Source organism: Ammodytes marinus, assembly GCF_949987685.1.
Source record: "Ammodytes marinus genome assembly, chromosome: 23".
NCBI classification, from domain to species: Eukaryota; Metazoa; Chordata; class Actinopteri; order Uranoscopiformes; family Ammodytidae; genus Ammodytes; species Ammodytes marinus.
Window position 1 is genome coordinate 3,402,204 of NC_137227.1, and position 25,650 is coordinate 3,427,853.

Below are 25,650 nucleotides of genomic sequence, written 5' to 3' on the forward strand. Positions count from 1 at the left end.
CTTTAACCAGTGTTTACAATGTGATATTTCATGATGCTGTTGCCACCTGTTCATAAGCGTGTGAGTATATTCCACCATGGATAGCGATGTTGCTTGTCTGCTCTTAAAGGTGCACTATGTAACTTTTGGGTGTGTCAGATAATTGACCATTGGCTAAGGTATATTCTCATAACTGAAATAAACCACTTTCCTCACAGGATAATGTGATCCCTGGAACACAGGAAGCTACATGAAAAGTTACAGTTTCACTGTTGTTGTTTACAGCAGCAGGGCCCACAGTTTGGTTCACAAACCTATTCTAGTCTTGCGTTTGGTTCCAGGTGCCTCAAAATTAATAATTTAATGAACAATGAGAAAAGGCTACATATAAACATTGTACCTTTATCATATCACAGTGGTTTGACTTTAAAAGCAAAGTAAAAACATAGATAAAAATGAACATATCTATGGCTGAAATCAAATATATTGTTACAGCAGAACAAGGCAAGTGTTTAAAGGATGCATTGATTTAACATTGTAACATTCAGCTGCTGACAAATTAAACACACACAAACACACTCACCAAACACACACACACACACACACACCTTAATGTTCACAAATTTAGGAACTTAACCATCCAAGCAAAAAAAAAATTAGCCACGATGAACAGTGTTAATCGTGGCTTCTGTGAATTGCGGGAAGATTATGGAGGGCATGAGGAATAAATGTTTTCTCAGCTAAATAAAGGATTACAATTTTCTAAAAAATTTGCAATTAAAAACACCCAAAGGTCACCACCAGCGGAAAACGTTAACAGCAAGCACTTCTTAATGAAAGACACATTCTCTAGTTCAATGTTGTCTCTCTCTCTCTCTCTCTCTCTCCCTCTCTTTCTCTCGCTCTGTACATTTTTCTATCATTCTAATCCTTGTAATAGCTTTCCGTCCGCGTAGTACACAGTGCAGGCTTCCTTATTGCATTATATTGATTTGTTGCAGGTGAGGAAAACTGATAGTGGGTTTTTTTTCAACAGAAACAAACTGCACATCTGGAGAAGGCAACACAAACAAAGGAACACCATCTTAGGTTGAACATTACATACAGAGACAGGGACAAATGTCAGGAAATGTAAATTATAAAGAGGAGAAGATGGAACAAGACATCAAGTGAAGCATACAACAAACATTTTTTCTGTTATTGTATTTCCCACAATGCATCTCTTCCCCCTCACTCTGGTGCTACCGTTTCGCAGTCACTATAGTGGTTGTCTCACACAGGCACGTGTAAGAGGATCATAAATGGAGGTGGTGAAAAAGGCAAGTAGGCTTTGCCAAAAACAGCCTCAGGCTAGAGTCGGACAAAAACGATACTGTGATGCCCCCTAGTGACGAAGTATGACAATGACACAATAGATCTCTTGGGTCAAATGGGTCACTCTGAAAAGTTTCCATTTGTCATTTGTCACATAATTCCATTATCATTAGCCTCATAGCATAATTGACTAAATCATATTTACTCTACTCTACTTTTACTCTATATACTCTATTCTATTATACTCTAATCTACATCTACTTTACCCTGCTTTATAACCCTTAAAGCTCCCATATTATACACTTTTCGGTTCTATTATACACCATATTATAGTCTTAGTGGTCCCTAATACGTTGTTCTTTAATTGTTTGCTGAAAAAAACTTTCAGATAATTTATTGTACTATGCTGATGTTCAGCTAATCTCACAATGGCCTATTTTTTAAAAAGAGCTGCAGCTCCCCTCGTAAATATACAATCTTTGAGCTCCCCCCGCCCCCTGTCCGGAAGCGAAGCCAGATACGCCTCGCCCTCTGTCTGTCGGGGCCGTGGACCAATAAGAAATAGGGGTGTGGGCTGCACAGTGGAAGCTTCTGGCTTTCCAGTTTTTGAGGTCAGAAACGAGGAGAATTCTGACTGGAGTATATTGGGGGGGAGGGGTGGGGGTTTCAGAAACGGGGAGAGTGAGAACAGGAGAGATTGTTATTTTTAAATAGTCTCTAGGCACACCGTGGACCCATTGATATGTTAGAACACATTTAAAAAGTGCATTTAGCATAATATGTGACCTTTAAAGGTGCACTGTGCAGTATCTGGAGAGAGGGATTTGTTAGCATTTGCAGAGCCTGCAGTGAGTTGACAAAACATATTCTCTCTACATGTAATTCTAAGTATTTAATAATCATATCATCATGAATCAAAACTAAATTATTTTGAGGCCCTGCGATTTTTCCTGGGAGGGAAGTTTTTTTTATTAAGTTACGAGAATAGACCTAAGAAAATGTTCACTTCTCTGACACACCCAAAGTTACATATTGGGCCCCTAAAGGACACTATGTGTGATTGTTCCAGATATCTACAACAATATAGTTTGCGTTATCCATTATAACCATTAATTATATTAAAAATAATACTACTTTTATATCACAAAAACACCCGTAAGCAATTTGACAGTATAGAATTAACAAAAGCAATGAGAAACTGGTTAAAAAGGCAGCTATTGCCACCTATGCACCCAGTAGCTTCTTCACTGCGTCCTCCATTAAGCCAGCCCTCTCAAAGTTGGAACATTTGGCAAATCCCCGGAACAGACTACTACACCCTACTGCTATACGTCTGCAGGCAGCTCATATTTAGGATGGCACCGAACCTCACAGGCTGCTATTTTATAAATCTTCCAAAGCAATCTGATTTCACACTTTCTTCTGCCCCGAGTAAGAAGGCCTCTACCCATAATCCTGTTCCTACTGCTTGTCAGAATGACAACAAGAACATTAAACCCGTGGGCTGTGTGTGTGTGTGTGTGTGTGTGTGTGTGTGTGTGTGTGTGTGTGTGTGTGTGTGTGTGTGTGTGTGTGTGTGTGTGTGTGTGTGTGTGTGTGTGTGTGTGTGTGTGTGCACACGTGTCCGTGTTTGTGTGTGTACAAGCCACAGCGACACAACTGGGCACAGGGTACTGTGTTAAAGAAGAGAGACAGACAAGGCAGTAACATTGGTAGAACGAAAATTACCAGAAAACTGTGTGGGGAAAGGAATACTTCACAGTATTAGAACATATATGTTAAACTGGCAATATGGTGCTTAAAGTTCTATTGTGACCTACACATAAAAACTCAAATGGGTTGCTTTAAATTTAATAATATCGTAATAATGATAATCCATATCACTCAGTCGTTATTAACCAGGCACAAACGTTGTTTTTTCAAGCACTGGTCAATTTTGAGACTTTTGTCTATTTTTGCTTCCTTACAGTTGTTTTCGATCGCTAAACCACAGTGAGCACAACTGTAGCTCAATGTGCAAAACTCTAACTACAGTCTGCACTACAAACAGTCACTGGAGCTGAACAGTTCACTTCACCTGCAAAATACTGTAGGTTCAGTGCAGCAAACACTATGAACCAGCCTCATTGAGATAACACACACTGTCACTCAGAACATGCTCAGAGTACAAACACTAGCATCAAACCCCAATACACAAATTTGAGTTATTTCACACAAATGACATAATATTTTCTTTGATGAAAGGGTGAAATTATTTCACATGAAATTGTTTATTTTATAACATACCAGTTTTTTTAGGAAAACAAAAAGAAATGAAAATCAGAAGTTTGCTTCAATAGATACACATTTTGTATATTTTATTGAAAACATTTCCAAATGTAGTATTTATCTGTGTAAATATTCTATAATTGTAATACAGAAATCAATTCCTGTAATGTTGTCATTTTATGTAAGGGTGCAACTCTAAGCTGTTTGTTTGCTGGAAAATTTGTATTACAGATGCAACTTTAGATTTTTGCAGATTGGGTTGCACTCTCAACCCTGCCTCTCTCAATGAGAGACCATGATTCACAACAGGGTCTATCAGTGTAGCCCTTACTGTATTTCATCAGAAATTACAGCTCTATGTCTTCTAGGTCTTCCTCCACACATCCACACTCTCACTGACACTCTTATCCCTCCAACAACCTGTCTTCCTTGGTCCATTTCCAAAAAAGAAAATATGTTTGAGCTTTCCCTTTATACTGTATATATGTTCACTAACAAGTCTAAAACAAGACATCTTAGTGTTTCAGTTGAAATTGCAATCCGCAGTGTTTGAAATGCACTAGGCATTCATTCTGTTTTGAATGAATGTTGGTTTATAGTTGTGGCAGCAGTATGTTAGCATTTGAAAAAAGTGCTGGAAATCCACAGTGTTGTGCAGGTTGTGGTTAAGCCATGAGATAGGTGTGTAGAGTTTTGAAAGTTGTGTTTAAGCAATGAAAAACGAGCTACAGTTTGGTCCGAATGAACCGCTGCTCTGCATACTGTTGTTAGAGTTTTGCACATGTCGCTCCAGTTGTGCCCACTGTGGTTTAGCAATCGTAAAAAACTGTAACATGTCTTCTTGCATAATGTGCCTTGGATGCTTGGATGCTCACAGCAGACCATAATTCTGATTTTCAAATGAAGTGCTCCTAAACTATGCTCTGTGCTGACACTTCTGGCCACATGCTGTATTGCAACATACATGTACAGTATTGTAGGGCATGAATGCCAGCTTCCATCAGACCTGCTTCATAAAGGGCTTCTATAGGTGTGATGCCCATCTGGGTCTTGTTATGTTCAACAAGCTGTACAGTATGCACTCAAAGTTTGGACATTATAATAGAATCGGTTGCAACCACTGGCTTTGGCCAAATTGGGTTGCAAATGATCGATCATACTATAACCTGTTTTATTTTTATGACAGAAATGATACATTTGGAGGAAATGTAGCCCTACTTAAAAAAGCACAATATAAGATGGCTAAAAGGAGTATGGGAATGTTTAGCGAGAAGGGAAGGACTGAGACTGACAGAGTGAGCAGAATCATATGAGGAACGACTGTGAGTGAGCTTGACGGAGTGTGTGTATGAGTGTGTGTGACGGAGAGTGTGTGTGTGTGTGTGTAAACAGTATAGTCTGACTGACAGGGCACCACTGAGCTCAGCTGATGGCCCCCTAATGAAGTACAGCAGCTGCAGAGGAGGAGCCCACACTGACAGGCCAAGTCCCACTCTGAAGGATGCTGGAGAAAACACACACAAACAAACAAACAAACACACACACACACACACACACACACACACACACAGACAGAGAGACTGCTAAGATACTATTCCTTCACAACCATACTTAAGCTGTCCTCCTACAAGTGGTAACATAGTAACATTGTTCCAACATAGGTATGTCCTTTTGAAGAGCCTAGCCAGGATATTTCCATAATTGTTGTGAATAAAATCTTAAAATACCTTGGGTGAGTAATAACATGTTGTACAAAAGTGAAAGAATAATGTCTGCTTTTCAGGCACTCGTTCCATCAATCTATTTTATTTTTATTTATTTATTTTACCGGTGTGAAATTATCTGCCTAAAGCTGGGGTGGAGGATTTGGGGAGAAAATGGCAGTTGGGATAGAGATTCGAATCCAAATTCCTCAACCGCTCCACTTGTTCTCTTTGGTCCCTCCCCTATGGTCCCTCCCTGACATGCTCTACACCAACAAAGTCATGCCAAAGTGAATGGACAGTCCCAACAGCCAATAAAAACAGAGAATCGGAGCCTCACTCTGATTGGTCAAAGTGTACAGCTCATGTTAACTTTGACCAATCAGAAATCACATACCCCAGCTTTAATGATGAAATGACCAAATTTCTTTTGTGCAAAAAAAATATAATAATAAAAAAATGGCCCTCGATGGAGAGACCTTTTTTAGGAAAACCTTGACAATCAAATAAAGAAAAATAAGTCCCAAAGATCCCAATGTTGTGAATGCCTAGGCCTATAGGTCAAGTTGCAGGCAGCATTTATTGTTCTTGCAAAGTCCTCTACTTCCCTCTTGAGGTGGAGAAGAAGGTAGCCTATGTTCATTGATTTGATAGGCTACTCAGAGACATCAGGATGACAATGCTTTCAGGGATCATTAACAAAGACATTGGAAAACCATGTCCATCGTTACAACAGACACGTAATGCAACAATCCTCAAAAGTGACAGAAATCCAAAATCAAAACATCAGTATTACATAATCCACCGCCCATGCAACAGGATCACTCACACTGGAATGAATTCACAAATGTGTTCGGATGGGCCAATCATGTAGGCTAATATCCTCCCACCAGTGTATATTAATCTTAGTTCAGCAATTATTTTAGGCCATATAGAGTGTAGGGAAAAAAAGTAAGTTGAACTGTGTTAATTTACCACCAATGCTCAGTTTGTCTGTCTGTTGCGCTAGTTTCCTGCATGAGTAGCTCAAGAGGATACATTTGTGGTTCAAATCCTGCTGGCGACACTAGAGCCTGGATACCTGAGTTGTGGGAATATAATAAAAAATTAATTCCCCAACCAGGCCTTTCTGAGAGGTTTCATTTGGTGTGACATTGAGAAATTATGAAGATAAAAAGGCTTTATAATTTATTTATTCAGTGATTAATTATACAATCTCACTGCAACACATGGACAATGCTACAAGCTATACTGACAAGTAGTTTTGTTAGATTTATTACAGGATATATTGGAATTAATCTAAAATATACCAAAAAATGTATGACACGTCTTACATTGGGCGAGAAAAGAAAAATAATGCAAAATGTAATGTTTTTGTACAAGGAAATGCTGAATCTCAATAAAGATAAGATGAAGAATTGTGATCAAACCAGTTAAGAAAAGTGTATCCCATTATACAGGTGAAACTCATATAGTCAGAATATCATATCATTTTAATCTAATTTAATTCTAAAAGTGAAAGTTCCATATATTCTAGATGTATTAGACCTATAGTGATATATTTCAGGCATTTTTTTTGTTTAACAGGACTCCGGCTTACAGCTCATGAAAATCAAAAATCCAGCGTTTCAAAATATTAGAATATTCCATAAGGCCAATAAAAATATATATTTATAATACGGAAATGTTGCAAAAGTATTTTAATTAATCTACTATATACTTGGTCTGAGATCTTATTTTGCATGTATTATTGCATTAATGCGGCATGGCATGGTGACGATCAGTCTGTGGCACTGCTGAGGTGTTGTGGAAGCCCTGGTTGCTTTGATAGTGGCCTTTAGCTCGTCTGTAGTGTTGGGTCTGGTGTGTCTCATCTTCGTCTTGACCATACTCCATAGATTCTCTATGGAGTTCAGGTCAAGAAAGTTGTCTGGCCATAATACCATTGTCAGCTAACCAGTTACTAGTGGTTTCTGGCACTTTTGACAGGTGCCAAGTCTTGCTGGAAAAGTAAAGTATCATCTCCATAAAGATTTTCAGCAGACAGAAGCATGAGGTACTTTAAAATCTTCTGGTAGACAGCTGTGTTGTCTTTGGACTGGAAATCAAGGTCCCACAGTCTAGACTCTAGAGGAAGAGTGGAGAGGCAAAACATCCAAGTTGCTTGAAGACCACTGTCAAGTTTCAACAGCCAGTGATGATTTTGATAGCATCAATGCCACGCTGCATTGAGGCAGGAATTCATGTATGATTATAGTTTATAGAGGGCTGACATTTCTGTATTTAAAATCCCTTTTTTTATTGATTTCATGTAAGCTTTCATAAGCTTTAAACCATAATCATCAAAATTATAACAGATAAAGGCATGAAATATCTCACTTTGCATCTAATGAGTCTATATAATATATTAGTTTAAACTTGTAGGTTGAATTACGGAAGTAAATTAACTTTTGCGCAATATTCAAATTTTTCGAGTTTCACCTGTCATTTAAATACAAAAACTTTCATGTCACACCATATGACAATTTTAAGCACAGACTCAAAAAAAATGGTGAATAAATACATATTTCAATTAAAAATCTAAAAGACAGCATACATTTTGAGAAATGTAAGAATCAGTACAACTAAACTCAATAATTCTCATGTCAAATATTTGAATATTTATGTTTAACCTTTTTGGGGCTTATACTGTATGTCATCCACCCATATGCACGAGTAGCCAGTGCTGGTACCATAGATAGTATAATACTGCTGGTACTGAACATTGGAGATGCAGTAAGCACACATGACAGCAGATGGCAGCATATCACTACATTTCCCACCTTTATTGTTACTGTGTTGTTAAATACAGTGACCTGCCATATAAACTACATAAAAGCACCTATGGTTTGTATTCAAATGATTTCAAAACTAGCATTGTAATGAGAGACTAGGTTTTTATTTACTAAATAATTGAGATTAAAGATTAGCATTGCCATAGGTTGAACCTGGTGCTCTTTCATATAACATCAGGCTGACACACAGATATGGTTAAATACAATTTTTTTATTTAACAATTGGTCATCCATAAAAATAAAATTAAATGTTACAAAAATTATTCAAAATCAAATAATTGTACAAACCATGTCACCGATTTCATCTTCTCATATGCATAGAAAAATACAAAAGGCACTGTGCATTAGTCTGCTGTATATATATACACATATCTATATATATCTATATATATATAGATATATATATATATATATATATGTAAAACATTTTGAACTAAACAATAGTCCACTACTCTGATTTACACCATGATATTACAACCGTCCCCCACCCTCCCCCCTGCAAAAAAGAAAGAAAGAAAGAACACCTTGTCTAATAGATGACAATTTTAAATGCAGACAAGTCCATGTACTATAAAGAGCATAGTGGGAGCTAGTAAGAGCCATTTTTAAGAAACTGGACAAACTGAATAATGGATTCAGCTAAAGACAAAAACGTTTATAACTGTAAGGAGTGCGTAAAGAAAATGAGTCAACTAGAAATACAGTGCAAAGACATAGAACACAGGACATATGTGATGATGATGGGATGTGTGCCACATACTTAACCTACAGTATTTTAACATATTGGTGGTTGAGATGTTTCGGTATGAGAGACCTCTTCTAGTTAAAGTTTGACCAAAGCAGAGGCCAGAGAATGAACTATGCATGTTATTTTGCAGGAGTCAATAAACTCCATAGCACTGACAACAATCTGAGGTAAGCATTCCTGCCTTTCCAGTCATGCAAAGAGTTCTCCTTAGCCAAAAAGACTATGCAGGTTTCATATTCACACAGATCCTTGGGATCCATTTTTAAGTCATGCCCCAAAGAGTGCCCAATATTTTGAATTTGCCTAATCTACAAAAGAAATATGTTCTGAAAATGACTAGAACCTTCAGAACCAGCAAAGAGGTATGTGAACATGACAGAGAAGTGGGTCAGACACCTCGAAACACTTAAAGGAGAGTAGTAGAATAAACAAAAGCATACTGTTGGAGTGAGAGAAAATGAGAAATCGGTTATTCATTCATGACCATTTGGTGAAGTAGCCTTCTGTGACACATTCTTCACTAGCATACAGTTAAACCCTTCTGAGCTCAACCGGTCCAAACATGATCAAACAGCCAAGTGTTTATTTCTATGTACCATTGGTGGCGGTCTCTACTGTGCAAATTCACTTTTCATTCAAAGCTTTTTAGTAGCTCCTACCAAGACAGCAAGCTAGACTATTAAGGACACCTGCTTCTTTTTTTTACAATCTCTTTGGCATCCAGTTTCAGGTCCAACTTTCCTGTTATGACAATGCAACATTCACATCCACAGTTAGAAGGAGTTAAACTGTGTAGCAGTCATAGTGCATTAACTATGCCTTTGGGCATCCAGTCACAGCATCATACAAGGATCTATTGAAGCATTTTTTTTTTTTTTTGCAGAAATTACAGAAAACCATGCTCATCAAGTCCTTTTGGAGTAACCGGGTTCCACTTTGCAGTAGTCTTCGGAGTAGAATGACCTGCAAGACACAAGCAAAAGACTGAATCCATCAACAAAGAGGATTGGAACATCACGCAAATAATAGAAATAGCTTTAAAAGGTGGAGTCAGCTATTCTGGAAAATGCTTGCTGTCAAAATCACTTTTTTGGCAAAATCAGTGAATATCTTCCTTACAATCCTCTACCTGTCTGTGAACGGAAAAATAAATCCAGTGTTAATACACAGCCAAGCCTCTGTAAACAGGCATGTTGCTAGCTATGTACACGTACCTGTTAACAGTGCCTGGGCTGTGTATTAACACCTGATATTTTTTCAGCACGCAGACACAGTACGGACAGGTAGCGGGTCGTGCTGGAGATATTCACTAGCTTTAAGAGATTTTAACAACAAGCGTTCCCCAGAATCACTGACTCCACCTTTAGGATTACACAGTACCTGATTCTGCTCTGCTTCTGGAAGGCTCTGGCGGCTGAACATCTGGCAGAGAAAGGCCCCTCCCTTCCACATCGCTCTCCCCTGACGATATGTGGTCCTCTGCTTTCACATACAAGGGAGGCCTCTTGTGGTATTTGGCCCGGTACGTGTCTGTCATGCAGTTATCCACAGAGAAATAGGTTGTGGGCAGAGCCATATCAGTGGAACTAGGCGAGTCTGTACCGTCGTCGTGTCCTAGCATTGGACTGGGTAACCTCTCGTCACTCTCGCTGGCCGACAGATCGTTCCTTTCCTGGTCCGAGGAGCCAGACTTGGAGCTGGCGTCTGATGATAGCCTATGCTCTGCCGGCGTCTCGATCCACCGGCGGAAGGTGGCGTGAGAGAGCAGGGGCAAGCCGTTTTTGGGTGCGTTGTTGCGGGGGCTGAAGCGCGTCGACACCTCGGGCTGTTGGAAGTGGACTCCAGATGGGTCAGTGTGATGGTTGCCAAAGGTCTTGGGGGGTAAAGCTGGGCTGTAGTTATGGGAGAAAGGGTCCTCGTGGCCAGGGGTGCCACTCTCCTCTTGTTCAGAGAACGGTCCCACCAGGTCATCGGAGCTGTTCCACTCAGAGCTGCTGGTCTTGGCTAAGTAAGGAGGCACGGGACTGGCGGGGCTGCTGTCCACGTTGTCCTCTCGCTCACCGCTGTCCAGACCGCTGTTCTTCTCCAAGATGCCAGGAGTGTACCGGAAGGCTCCTCTCCTGTGACAGAAAAAAAACACCAGTATTTGAATTGCCCTTGTGCCGAATCGGGCTAACTACTTATAAGGTGTTCTTTGAGGGTCACATATTATGCATAATGTAACTTTCCCTGGTTTTTCAACATCAATATGGTTCCCCGCTTTAAGAGTGCTAGAGACTCTTAAAGTATGAGAAAATAACAACCCTCTCTCTCTTTTTTCCACCTCCTATTTTCTGAAAACCTGTGTCCAAAAACCCAAGTCAGATTTCACTCCCCTCTATGACATCATAAGGGGAGGAGCCACGCCCCCCTCATTACCAACCTTACTTAGCACAACCTCTACCAGTGATAAGCCACAGCCCCAGATCCCCCTGAATCTAACTGGCAGTTAGATTCAAACCAGCAGTTTGAAGATTCAGGGCAGACTGGGGTTTTTGGACGGCTTAAAGAGACAGGCTCTAAAACTGAGCATTTCAGACAACAGAAAACAGACAATACAGCAATGCCAATGTGAAAAATATAAAGGTTTTGGTGGACACTACACCATGAAAACAGTTTTCTAATGTAAACCCAAATTACAATTTTGAATCCGAAAATGATTCAAAATTGCAATTGTATGTGACCTTTTTTTGTTTTTTGTTTACCTGTTTATTGGAAGACCAGAGAGGATGTGCGAGTCTGGCAGATCTGGAGATGTTCTGCCTTGTTCACCTGGACAGAAAGCATGATGAGCATTTTAATATCCCAACACACTCATATGCAAACTCTTAGTCATCACTAGCAGATGGTCAAATAATAGAGTGAGGTAACATCTGTCACATGTTTCTATTAGAGCGCAGCTACAATATGTATTTTATTCCGTGTCTGACATGTTATCTAACGGGGTCATGGCCCGGCCCTTTCGCCTGGTGCTGGGAGAGAAAGCAGCTAGTCTGGCAGAGTGCCCCCGGGCCCCCCATGTACCACTATGACTGTCTGAGCCCGCCAAAGAACATGGGGGATTTTGGGTTCATATCCGGGCCCTGTTAGCTTAGAGCTAACAACACTAATGAAACGATAAAGACCCTGACTGAATTGGAGAAGGTTTAGCCATTGTAGTTATATAATAGTAAGATACTTGGTAAATAACATTATATAGGTATTTGAATGAGTTATGACAATGTATTAAAACATATTATATTATTCATTATTATGAATTGAATGTTTGTCATTCATGTATTTCGCTATGCAATCTATTTTGTGCAATATCATTATTGTCTGTATGATCCTTTGTTTTCTTTTACATTTTTGAAATACATTTCAATACAAATCAATACAAATTCCATCAATATAACTGGTTCAAATCAGGTCACATTGTGATGTTAACAAAATGATGTTACTGCAATCATTCTGAGATCAAAGCTGATTTCACCAAACACATGTTTAGAAACAGGTCCGTGGTGTGGGCGGGTGTGGAGCTTAGCCATATTAGCAGGGTGGGTGTGATTTACAAGGCCTTAGACAGACAACAGCTGACTAACAGGACACGGGAGAGAGTGAGTGTCTGAGGACCATCTGTGATGTGTCAGCACACATCACTTTTTTTTCCCTCTCTCTCTCTCAAAGCATTAGTGGCTAAATCCTTTGTGCTGGCATGCAATTACTCCAGGGGTCAGACTCCAGACTTTAGATCCCCTCCACAACACTATTGCATTTTTAAGCCGCTAAAGTCCATGTGGCAATTCACTATTTGATGACGCTGATCTGCAATGTTGGCAAGCACACCGTAACAGTATGATTCTGGAAAACAAAGAAGAGATTTTGTTTTGTGATGTTTTTCTCCCTTGGAAAATCTTTAGTGCGCTGATGCTTAGAGAACGCTTCAAGGGGGGAAAACAGGCTGGAGAATATATAAACGTCAGGGCAGGTTTTGTCCAGTTGCGAGACCGTCAGTTTGAAATGAAAAATATTGTTCAGACATCCATCAAATAACTAGCTATAATTCCATCCAGATTTTAAGTATATTAATTCTTCGGGTTCAGGGTAAGGCCGATCCTCCAGTGGAATTTTGGGATCACTGCTGTAGTTGCCAAAATTCCAGCAAAACAGATGTACTCAAAAAAAGGTGTCCTGCTGGTGACATGGCCTACTGCACTTGACTGCAAAACCAGCCATGTAATGTGATTGAATGGATTAGACTGTGGCATTCAATGTAGCCTCTCAACTGAACCAAGGAGTTCCCATGTTAACTGGAAAGCATAAAGTCAGGTTGCAAAATAGGATTAAAGAAAATGAAGCTGTCTCTTTTTTCACTTGGTTTGTGGACGAGTATAAAGATACTCTACTCATGTAATATTCAACATAAGGAATACAAAGGGATGTGTAGTCCTAGGCTGTGTATTAACACTGGATTCTTTTTCAGTGCCCACACACTACGGAACAGGAAGCGGATCATGAGTAGAGAGATATTCACTGATTTTGACAAAAAAGTGATTTTGAAAACAAGAATTCTACAAAATTGCTAACTCCACCTTTAAGGATGATGTGGCACTGTGCAAACTAAACCTTTTTTCTATTGGCTCTTCTTGATACTGCAGGAGCCAATCAGGACTAATTTAAATACACGACAGCTAGATGTTTCTGCTACCATTTCCTTGTAGGTATAATATAGCCTGACTCACAACAACATGTATTCACAAAAAGGACAATAAGTTGTCATTAAGGGGACTACGAAGGGCCACAAACTAGACTTGAGGTCCCTTATTGGACGCAATAACAAATCATACGAATGGACGCCTGTGGCCCTATATGTCCAATGACCTCCTGATGACTGCCCTGCCACATCTGTGTGCTTTAGAAAAGGATTTTCGACTTCTTTCTAATTTTTTTGACTGCTGGAATCTGCTCAGCCTTCACTGAAATCTGCAGCTTGACGCCAGACTACCGCCGCTGAACCCGTGCCAAATTGACTTTGGACACATTTACAGCAGCTTGTCAATTCAATTTGCGGACAGCAGGGCGTAAATATGCCGCGCTGAGTTTAAAATAGCCACTGGAGAACAGACGTCAAAAGGCCTCCCCGTCACATATTCTTAGCCAGAATTAGGTTTAGCAATTAGTTCAAGGCATCAAATTAATCAAAACTAGGACAAAATACAGCTGTGGATATATATATATGTTTTATACAAAACTGTGTTAACTTTAGACACTGTCATATCCCCTAACAGACACTAGGAGGCAAACGGCCACAATGAGTTAATAAAGCAGGGATGAGTGCTTTTTATACAAAAATATAAAACATCTTACATGCACGTTTCTACAAAATGTAGTTTGTGCAATTATTTATGAAGACAGATTTGATCAGATAAGAAGTTAATGATAACCACAGAGGAAATCTTTTAGAGAAATGTACAACTATATGTACTGTAAATACTTTGATATTGCAGCAGTGAATGAATAACTGGCTGTCACAGAAGGGTTTCCCAGACCTTCTTTCACATGAATCCCCTCACATGATGCCCACAGGCCAATGACCAGACCAGCATTCAACACTACGCATTTCTCATTCTGTTTCCCCACTACTACTTAGCTATTTTCAACCCTGAATAAAACTAAAGGCAGACACTATTAGTAGCTGTTGTTTATATGCTGTCTTTCATCATATGTCGGTGGGACATTAAAACAACTGCAGTGCTAAAAAACAAACAAAGAATGAATGTTTTTTCATTGGCTCATGTTAGAACACCACATTCTGACAGGCCCAGTCGTGGCATTTTCTGCACGGCTGGGCACAGCTAGGTGGCCCTAACAAGCTCCCTCATCTCCAGGATTAACTCAGTGTAGTCCTGTTGAGCAAATTAGTGAGCTATTTCAAAAAAAAAAAAATGTGCTCATTTATAAAGTGTTTTTGTTGTTGTTGTGATCTTATCTTCCATATCTGGAAAGATAAAAATATACAGTATTGCAACTTGGCAACGTGAATAACATTTAAGGCTCATTGTTGTTGATTGAAGAAAAGAACCAGGATTATCATTTTTTTCAATAATATACACATTTTTTGAATAAGCATTGTCAGTGTTGAAGCCGGTTCCTTTAACAGTTGTTCTACCTGTGTGTTGACGTTTGCCTTAAGACCATGGGGCATTTTCTGTGTGTGCTGCATAACATAAACTTTACTCAGGGGAAAAAAAAGGTCAAGGCCAGTCAGTGGCACAGCAGCACACTTATTTCCATAAAGTATCGCTTCAATCAGGGTGTGACCTTAACACTACTGATGGAATAATAAATCAAGGGAAATTGCCTAGGACTATCTTAATGTTTCAGATCCTTTACAACACAACGGAAGTCTACTGGGCGGAGTGAATGTCTTTAAAGTCAGGACCAGGCATTTGTGATGGAGTGATACTTCAATAATGTGACTTAGTTTTCACAATGAAAATATATATTTATTTTGGGTGAATAGGCGTAAACTGTGAAATATTTTGACGCTAAGTGTGCAGAAATAAGAAAAGATACAAAGTACAAGGGAGTAACATACCAGTGGAAAATGTAGAGTGCAACGTGTCAGCCATTAAGTCATCCCTTCTTCTCGGAGGGAAGTGATCCCTGAAATACAAAAATACTAATTAAAATGGAATTATTCATGTACTGTGGTATTGTGGGTATTCCGTAGCTTGATATTTTACCAACCACTTAAAAAAATTACTTGATGGATCCATGCTGTCAGCAAAAAAAAAGGGAAATAAACCCACATGACCTCAGCATAAATATGCAGTTTTAATCATGAATACATTTATGATGGAGTGATCTCATACCAGCTGTAACTTGTGTCTTCAATGTGAAGACAGCACAAATACAACTTCCACAAAAACAAGGAAGAAATGAGCCAAGAAAACTTTTTAGAATATATGTTAAAGAATTATCAATACATTTGATTTGGCTTGAGCAATGCACGAGCGGTCGAGGAAGTCTGAGTACAGCAGTTGGCAGCTAGTCTAGATCATTATCTATAAACAGGACCTGTACTAAAAAGCAAACAGATGACAGCCCGGCATAAAAAGGTCCTCTCATCTGCCTTGTGTGCATTTATGATAAATGGCTCTTGCTATTCTTAGAAACGGCTTGTTTGTTATGTTGAATCATTTAAAATTGCCAGCACTTTTGAGACTCCAATCCTTGAATGAGTAGGGATATGGGATGAGAAAAAAAATGCAGCATCAGTCGTTGGCCTCACACAGACACACTGCACAAACTGCTGAGTGATGCCAGCAATAGCTATTTCTGCATCACACTTTGATGTGCCAAGATGTGTGTGTCCGTGTGTATGTGGCTGACAAAAAAAAGAATCCTAACAGTCCACTTTACCTTGTCAGATGCAGTTCCGGTATGGGCCGCAGGTCTTTGGAAGAAAGGTTTTCTACCACGGGTGAGTCCAGATTTGCTGAGCCGTTGCTTAGCCTGTCGCTGCTCTCGTACCCGGATTCAGTTCGTTGAATCTTCCAGTTGTCACCCCGCACTTTGAGAGTGGCCAGGCCCTTGGACCGGTCCTTGTCACTGTAGGTCCCCCTGCTGTCTGAGTCCAGGGAGCTCCGGCTACCTCCCGTCTCGTGCCTCTGCTCGTCTTCGTAGATGGTCATAAGGCTTTTGGGTTTGCGTTCTTCCCGGCCTGCCAATGAAAAGTCTCTGTCTCTCTCTCGCTCACGTGTAGGTGACTGACTGCTGGGTCTTCTTCGTGGGCTGTGCTGCCTCCGCTCTTGACTCACAGGATTACCACCACCACCACCACCACTGCTCCCACTAATAACACTGTCCACATTGAGCGCCTCCCGATTGGGCTTCCATGGGCGGCTGGGTCTGCTACGACCGTTGCCTGCACTTCCAGGTCTTTCTCTAGAGTCTTGGCTGCTGCTGTCTGTGTCGTAGCCGTTGGGCACTTGGTCTAATCTGCGGCTGTGGTGGCCACTGTTGGGGATGGGCACGCTCGCGGGTAAGACTTGGACCCTGGAGTGAGAGCGGGGGAGCTCGTGCGAGGAGCGTCCGCCAAAGTGGGGCGTTCGCTCGGTCCGCGTGGGGCCTTTTCCTTGGCTGGCGTACAGTCGCGTTTCAACGTGCTTCTTGAAGCCATTCTCGGGAGGGGAGACCGAGCGCGAGTACGTCCGGTCTTGAGCTGGATCTGTTTTTTTTAAATATAAAAAATAAAAAAGTGTAATTAGAGTTTGTACTATTAGAATAGAAATATATGCTCTGGATTAAGCAATTATTTATTTATTCATTTCATTCATAACACCTGTTTAAATTACAATCTAAACATTAAAAAATATGTTAAAGCTATAGTGCGTAACTACTGTCACCCCAATGAGGACTTTAGAGGAAGTACAACCACACCGTTGGCGCATCAACATGAGGTAAGCCTCCGGTGATCGCACATGGATTTTATACCCTCTGCTTGTTTGTCCAGGTTTTTCTTAGTAGTTGAATAAACAACTGAAACATTTCTTCAAATAAAAACATAAATTCAGTGTACACCAGTCAAAGTTCCTATGAATAATGAAAATAAAAGCTGGTATAATTTAAACATATTCGTTCATGGAGTGATTTATACAAGGTTAAAAATCGTACATTTTTCTGCTTCATCTGATGCCAAAAGACGGTGTCAAAAATAACAGCTAAGGGGACACAAATTGACTTTCACTGACACCTCGACACAAAGCAGTGTTAAAGCACAGTGCAGTCTGGGCAGAGAGTGAGGGAAGGCCATGTGACAACAGGGCCACTGACATTTATGTCTGCAGGTGACAGGCGGTGTAAATTACGGCCGTCGGGAGTCGATTTCCCCCGTGGTGTGAGCACAGTGTAGCCAGCTCACGTACGTACAAACATGCAAGCAGCTACTGATGACTCGAGGAAGCACTTCTGTGTTGTGCTGTATTTTAGTATGTACTGTATTTTCAAACACGTGCTTGTTTTCCCAAATGCACAAGTGACATGTCGCCGCATGACTGTGTTACGGATGTGTGTCTGCTATTCCAAGGACACTTCCAGCCATAATAGCCACTTTTCAAAATATATGGCCTGACATCCTTTCCTGGAAACTAGTTCATTTGTGTCAAAGTGTACACACACACAATCTATATGCATGTCAGTTACAGTTCTGAACAGCACTCAATTGTCTGCTTAAGTTTAGCTTTCATTTTATTTTTTAAAATTAAATCAAAAAGATTATTAAATTTTATTATGCACTGAAAATGAAGCGGTGTGATGAACAATTATGCTTATTCATGCTAGAAGGGTCATCTATCAAGTGCATTTTTCCCAACTTATTGCTGACAGTGCTTGAAATCAGAGGTGGTTTTGTATTGGAGTCCTCCTTTAAATGGCCAGGGAAATCTCATCTGAGGTAACATCAAAAAATGTGAATTTAATACTACATATAACTGTCAGTCCTGGGAAATAGCCCCCCCCCCCCTCCCCAACCCCAAGAGATGGAAGTCCCTATTGCTTTAGATTTTGCTGACTGTGCGCCAGAGTTAAATCACTTCAAAACACGGCATTCTACCTTTTTCGTTCTGCTCATACATTTGATACCACAGTGTTGTCGTCAAACAGTACACAAGACTGTTGATCATTGTAAAAGAATGCCTCCATCCTCAATGCATTCAGTGATCATTTAGAAAGTCCAATATGAGACAAGTTGCTTAAGCTTTTCTTGGCCTTTCTTTTTTTTTTTTTTTTTTTTTACAAAGTGCTAGCCTGGGCATGAGCCGTGCAGCGGTAAATTCTCCCTACTTACATTAACTGTCGTGTCACCTCCAGTCCCGCCATTCATCACAGCGTGACACTCGCCTCCTTTAGCCGATTGCATTCAATCATAACTGGGAAACGTGAGCTAGCTGCTAACACACAGGCTACCGGTGTTGACGTTGGATTAGAGAGCGTTTTACAAATTGTGCTCCATAATCCCTTCACTGATACTTTTAATTGAAAGCAGCCATGTAGTAAAAGAGTATTAAAAAAAGGAGTGGACCAATCAGCCCATTGATTAGAACAGACACAACAACACTCAATGTGTGAGGTTAACACGAGTACGGGACAAGGGAATAAAAAGGTAGAGTCAGTGATTCTGGAGAATGCGTGTCAAAATCAGTGAACATCTCCTCGCAACCTGTCTGTATTGTGTGTGTGTATAGGCTCTGTTAAAAGACATGTTGCTAGCTAAATACCCTTTGTTTGCATACTCGTTCACAGAGCGGACAGGTAGCAGATCGAGATATTCACTGATTTGGACATAAAGTGATTTTGTCAAGAATCTCCTGATTCCACCTTTAAAAATAGTTTTTTTTTTTAATCTGTATTAGTTGGATTGTCTTTGTTTATAGTGCGTGTTTGTGCATAACTGTCCACATAGACCACAGAGAGGGGGGGAACCAACGGCTTTGGATATGAGAGAGTGGGATAAAGGCAGCCTCCAACAGACGTCAGCACTTAATCCCCTATTCTGACACATTGCTCCTGAAACCGAGGGTTACATAAGGCCCTGTGGAAAGACACGGGCTAGCCCTTTAGTATCTTAAAGCCTGGGGAATCCTCATGTTTATGATGTGCATGGTATATGTGCAGACCACATCTACACTGTACATACACATATCAGGTATCTGTTGCCACCAACCTCTGTAGCGTGACTCAGGCCTCCGTTGACCGCTCCGATCAGGCTCTCTTCTGGATGGATGCATCCCACGCACCTCTCCTGCTTTCTGGGCAACTTCTCGAGAAATCTCCCTGATGCGACTCTTGGGATCGCCGGCGCCAATTTTCACTAAAAACAAAAAAGAGATGACAGGTATTACCAGCGGCGATTAAGGGATTTGGTACAATTTCCTAAATGAGGAACAGACGACTCATATCTGTAGTGTACTTAATGCTGAATATACAGGTGTGTCTAAAACAATAAAGGGGAAAGTGAAAAAGTTATTTTTTCCCCCCATAATTTTATTCCAAAAGTGAAATTTACATATATTCCTAATTATTTAGTGTACAGATAAAGTCAAGTTTGTTTTCAATGTTTTCTTATTTTAAGGATTACAGTTTACAGCACGTCCAGCATCTACAAATATTAAAGAAAATGACCTAAGGCCAATCAAACAAAGGAATATTCTGATACTTTGGGATGCTGGATTTTGGATTTCCATGAGCTGTGAGCCATATTCATCAAAGTAAAAAGGAAGGCTGGAAATATTTCGCTTTGTGTGTAAACAATGTACTTCTCCATGATATTCTAATACATTTCGATGCACCTGTATATATATATATATTTTTTTTTTCAATGTGAATCTCTGCTGAAGCGGGGAATTCCACCACAGGAGACACCATTAAAAGTATGTGTTTGCTTGGTGCACACATGGATATCTCTTGTCACTACAGCCTTGTCTTTCCTCACTTGTTTTTGCACCTCACACACCCCGAGGCACTGAGCAGTTGCTGAGTGTGTAGACAGGGGGAGAGAGCCTTACAGTACAGGGCATCATTGTGCCCATTTGTACATGGTCATATTTTCTGCTACATGAGGGGGAAAGGCAGCCTGGCAGAGACTGTTTTTTTGCACCATCTCCAGCAGACATTCACTTTTAAAAAACACAATGATAAGTCATGGCACTGGAAAACATGATCAGGCTGTGCTTTCTGTTAGCTGTCTTGAGATTTCAACAGAAATACAAAAAAATAGCAAGTGATTTTTTTTTTTTTATATATATATATTTTTGGGACTCCATATAGTCTTTGATTGCGGTGCTTCTGGGAGCTCTGAGCAGCAACTGGCATTTTATTTGTACTGACTGCAACTCTCCCTTTCCCTACAGCACATCTTAAAACAGCAAGTCGTAGAACTCAAAAGGGGACACAATGAAACACAGATCTCAAGGCCCTTCACAATGTAGCCACATAATACAAAAATGGAGCCATGCGATTATATCAAAAAGGGAGCTACGAAATTTTTTTATCAACGGTCATTCCAGGCTGTTTGCTTATCGTAAAAACAAATTACTTCCTAACAGTTTACACCCTTCTCCTTACTTAAACTGAAGTATGTGCAGTATTGGCAGTGACCTCTGTATTACCATAGAACATGGCCAGATTTAGTTTAACACTCAAAGTTATATAGTGCACCTTTAACTTAGAGATTTTCGTGATTAAATGACATTCCCTGCGTTCAAAATCAAATACTTTTCCTTTGTACTACACAACATAGTAAAGTAAAGAAGAGTTTTAGGGTCATGGGAGAGAAAAGAAATCAGATAAGGATTTTTTTTTTTTTTTTTTTTTTTTTTTCCATTATGTCGAGAAATGTCAAGAATAAAAACAAATACTCCAAAATGCTATTGGAGTTAGTGGGGCATTTATGTATTTTCAACATACTACAATTGACGTCCATGTATTGGGACATCCTAAATCTTTTTCTGGCATACTAAATAGTAGGGAAGTATGGGGATTGGAACGCAGGGATTGAGATTTCCTTGCTTACCTTGCCCGCGTCCTCCACTGGTCTGTGCGCTGCCCCTGCTGAAGGTTGAAGTGGTCTTCTGTTTGAAGGTGCCCTGGCCTAACAGAGCATTGATGTTCTCCCTGGTGAGGTCCAGCTTCTTTGGGGGTAAAACTGGAGATTCAGAGCCTAAAATGGAGAAAGAAAGAAACATTTTAATTTTTTTCAAACTAGAGACCAGAAGAGCTTGAAAATGCATTTTAAATGACATATAAAAGCACACAGTGTTAGTGGGATGATCCCGTTTGGTCCGGCGCCCTGTCAGCTCTGACGGGCCAGTGGGGCACGGCCAGCATAGAGAGTTGGAGGAGGATCTTTAAAGGGGATGAAAAAAAAAACTCCCCAACCCAAAAAAACAAATCCAGCGATATATAATCCAAAACAGCAAAGATGCTCAGCTTTTGTCATCAACACATTTTCATTACTGCCCGCAAATGCAAATAAAATGATGTGGGATTTTACACACATCCTATGAAAGAGCTTTTTTTAGATTACGGACATTAAAATAAAACAAAAAAAATTCAGGAATGTTTCAATTAATATGCACATCTCGCAATAGAAAACTAATAATGCATTCATTTTCATCTCTTTTCAAATGTAGATGTTGGATATGGTCAGAGTTCAATTTTTGTTTTAAATTTTGTACTAAATATATCTAGTCAAAAGTCTTAAAAATGCATTTCAGCATGTTTTTAAGACGAAAAGGTCTCATAAATTAGAAAAATTAACAACATATGAACAAATCCTTCTGTAATGAATAGTGCTACGAATGAATATGGAACGTTTAGCAGATGTAACTCTACTAACTTCTAGCAGCCCTAGAAGTTGAGATGTTTGGTTCAAGGATTGAAAAAAACTAATATTGAGATAATGGGCACGCAAAGATGGTTTAATAGGAGAAATATTCAGACAGAAACAGACCAGGTTTAGTCAAATAAAAACGTAAATGTACATTGTTGACCTTTTATTTAGTCTAGTATGAACTAGGTTTAAATTTGAGCCTTTTGCATTTCACCGTCTCAAAATTGCACAGAAAACAATTTTGGTCTTACTCTAAAAGAGGTATCTGCGTGGCTCAGCTTCATATTAATGAGAGTTTTATGGTATGTAATTACAAATCAAACGGGTCACTTGGGATGATGGGTAATGAATAAAAAAATCATATATCTTTTTTTTAACTCTGAACACTCAGCAGCAGTAATAAACAAGATGAACGCATCTCAAAAGGAAAATTAAGTTTTACAAATACAGCAGTGGATAGAGATTTTTTTAAATATTTTTTTCATGAAGTTTTAATTTGGGTGCTCAATTCATATTCCATGGTACCTTGCACGTCTCCGTTGACAGGGCTCTTGTAGTGAGAGTGTCCACCGTTGTGTTTGGAGACATCGTCGGCGGTGATAGCGCTGCCGTCGGGGTTGGCGTAAAAGAGAAGCAGAGGCTGGAAGTGACCTTTGATGCATTTGGTGACCACGTCTTTCCACCTGGTGCCGATCTAGAAAAAAAAAAAAAAGATGTTTAATTTATTTATTCTAGAGCTGCAACGATTAATCGACAAATCGATTATAAAAATAATCGCCATCTATTTTGATAATCGATGAATCGTTTTGAGTAATTTTTTAATAAATGTCCAAATAATCTGATTTCAGCTTCTCAAATGTGAATATTTTCTGGTTTCTTTAACCCTATTATGACCGTAAACTGAAATATCTGTGGGTTTTGGACATAACAATACATTTGAGGACGTCAACATGGGCTTTGGAAAATTGATCAACATTTTTCACAATTTTCTGACATTTTACGGACCAAAACACTAATCGATTAATTGAGAAAATAATCGACAGATTAATCGATTATCAAAATAATCGTTAGTTGCAGCCCTAATTTATTCTCGGCTATATCACATGGCATGGAGCACATCAATACAAAACAAAACAAAACAATGGTGCACGGCAAAAAAAAAACACTACTTAAACAATGGCAGGACATATTTTAGAAAGGCACCTGCTTTAGCAATAACTTTAGGCCTATTTGACCTCAAAAATAAAATGAGTTTGAACATAGAAGGGAAATTAACAAGCGACTGAGAGACAGGACTCCTGTACCTTTATGTGAGTTAATACACAGTGAAAAACTAATATTTTTTAGGTGAAGATATTTATCACTAGATCGGGCACATAACAGGATAGGAAACAGAAGTTTCAGAAATGCTCAAACTATCGAGAACACAACCCAAGTCAATCTTAAGCAAACAGAAAAATGATCTGGCAGATTCCATAAAATTCCCTGGCAGCTATAACACATCATCACCCATATCGCCACTGAGACCAAATCACACAATCGCATTAGCAAAGCTGTGCAAGTTGCGCGTCTCGCCATAAAGGCCCCACGAAGGCAGGCTGCGGGCTAGCAGATGCTCGTGTGCTTCTTCATTAAGCAAATGACAGTGGAGGGGGGGGGGGGTTAGGCAGAGGAGGAATGGAAAAGATGAGGTAAAGAAAAACTGAAGCCAAGCAACACAGTGGAAATCACAAAAAAAGGACTGGTTTACAATGTAGTTTCTACTAGTACTTTTACTATTATTTTACGATATCTTAAAGTTTACTTTTAATGGTACTTTTTACATGTTATCTTGTGATGTATTTATGTCTATTGTTTTACCCTTTTACTGCACAGCACTTTGGTCTGCCTCGGTAGTTATACATGTGCTATATAAATACTCCACTAGACTATTTTAAAAGTAACTTTATTTTATGATCCTCGTGAAACAAAGGATTGTTTATGCTCTGACTGTAGAAGCAGTGGTACAACAGCAGGCTACGCTAGAGTGGCCATTTAGCGGCTAGGAGCTAGGGAGAGAGAAATGCTGGCAGGTTTGGAACCCAGGTATATGGAATTGGCAGACGCTTAGCACTGTAGCTCTTCCAGCTCTGCACACACAGCACAAGCTGCTTGATGGATTGACACAGAGCCAGCCAGCCTGCTGCTGCAGCACCACACAATCCCAGAGAAACCATGGGAGACAAAAAGGCATGCGAGTGAGCATGTGCAGCACGCCATAGAACTAAATACAGTATTTACAATGGATATGGGTTTTTTATTTGTGGGCTTTATATTTTTTATATACACACACACACACACACACACACACCTTGCATCCCTACTTTCACAGTAACCGTTCAACTCTAACCAATGAAGGGATCCATAAAATAATCTTTACTGGTTAGGCTTTACTTCAATACTGCAGTACTTTGTGATGACAGAGTTGGGGAACTGCAGTAGGAATGGGGTGTGAGGGTGGGGGTGGGGGGGTTAGCTGACTCTTCAGTGCCATAAAGGCTCATCAACCCGGAGGCTCTTGAAGGGCAATCGATTTGGAGCTTATTCGGCAAAAAAAGGAGGCTTGGTGGTGGAGACACAGCTACTCTTTGCTGCTAAAAGAATTACCATGTTTTATCAATTCATAATAGCATTTTTTTACCCTATTTCCATAATCCTATTTGGGCCCGTTTTCACAATCATATGGCATATAAGGACACTTTTCCTTCCTGCATTTCTCTCGAGACGTGTGTTATACTTGTCATTGAAAAAGCCATAAATGATTAAACATGAACTTCCCAGGCATTCTTGTGGATAAGCAAACAAGCAAGATTTGAAACAATGGTAACTCAAGGAAATATGTTGGATAATGATAAGTAATAATGATAATAATGAACATGTTTTAAACAATGGCGGAACATGAGTGTAAATTAAACATGTTTCCAAACCATTTCCAGGTCTAGGAAAAACCGTTAAAATGTCATAATTTTCCAGGAATTTCATGACCGTGGGAACCCTGACATTTTTATGAACAAAATATTTAAAAAAAAACATGTTAAGCTGTTGTCCATCAGTACACCAAACACCTTATGCTAATATAAAAAGACATGTTTACTACAAACCTTCCATTAAGTTACCCAAGTTATTATCCCAAACGCACAAGGGGGATGTCTTCAACTTTCTTGCATTAGCTTACCCAGTTCTGAAATGAACACCCCAATGGTTTCAAACAATAAACTCACAAATCCACGTATTTTAGGAAGCTGCAACCAGTAAATGTTTGGCGTTTTTTTTCCAGCAATAAATGATTTAATTAATGAATAGGTCTCCAAAATAGGGTGATGAACTTCCTCCCATACAGCAAATTAAACCGTG

At 39.7% G+C, this 25,650-nt stretch overlaps 1 protein-coding gene across 2 annotated transcripts in view; it reads right to left on the minus strand.

Moving 5' to 3' along the window:
• Positions 1-8,301: 8,301 nt before the first annotated feature.
• The window catches only part of usp53a (ubiquitin specific peptidase 53a), a 42,996-nt gene continuing 25,647 nt past the window's right edge, over positions 8,302-25,650 (minus strand). The window contains exons 10-17 of one of the 2 annotated variants that reach the window (XM_080052208.1): positions 22,783-22,951; positions 21,439-21,585; positions 19,591-19,737; positions 16,290-17,097; positions 15,463-15,530; positions 11,591-11,657; positions 10,227-10,966; positions 8,302-9,809 (exon numbers count right to left, since the gene is read on the minus strand). In XM_080052208.1, coding sequence (XP_079908334.1) covers positions 9,733-9,809; positions 10,227-10,966; positions 11,591-11,657; positions 15,463-15,530; positions 16,290-17,097; positions 19,591-19,737; positions 21,439-21,585; positions 22,783-22,951 — 2,223 coding nt within the window. In that variant the 3' untranslated portion in view covers positions 8,302-9,732. Of the gene's footprint in view, positions 9,831-10,226; positions 10,967-11,590; positions 11,658-15,462; positions 15,531-16,289; positions 17,098-19,590; positions 19,738-21,438; positions 21,586-22,782; positions 22,952-25,650 lie in introns of both variants that reach the window. The other variant, XM_080052207.1, reaches the window with a different exon arrangement.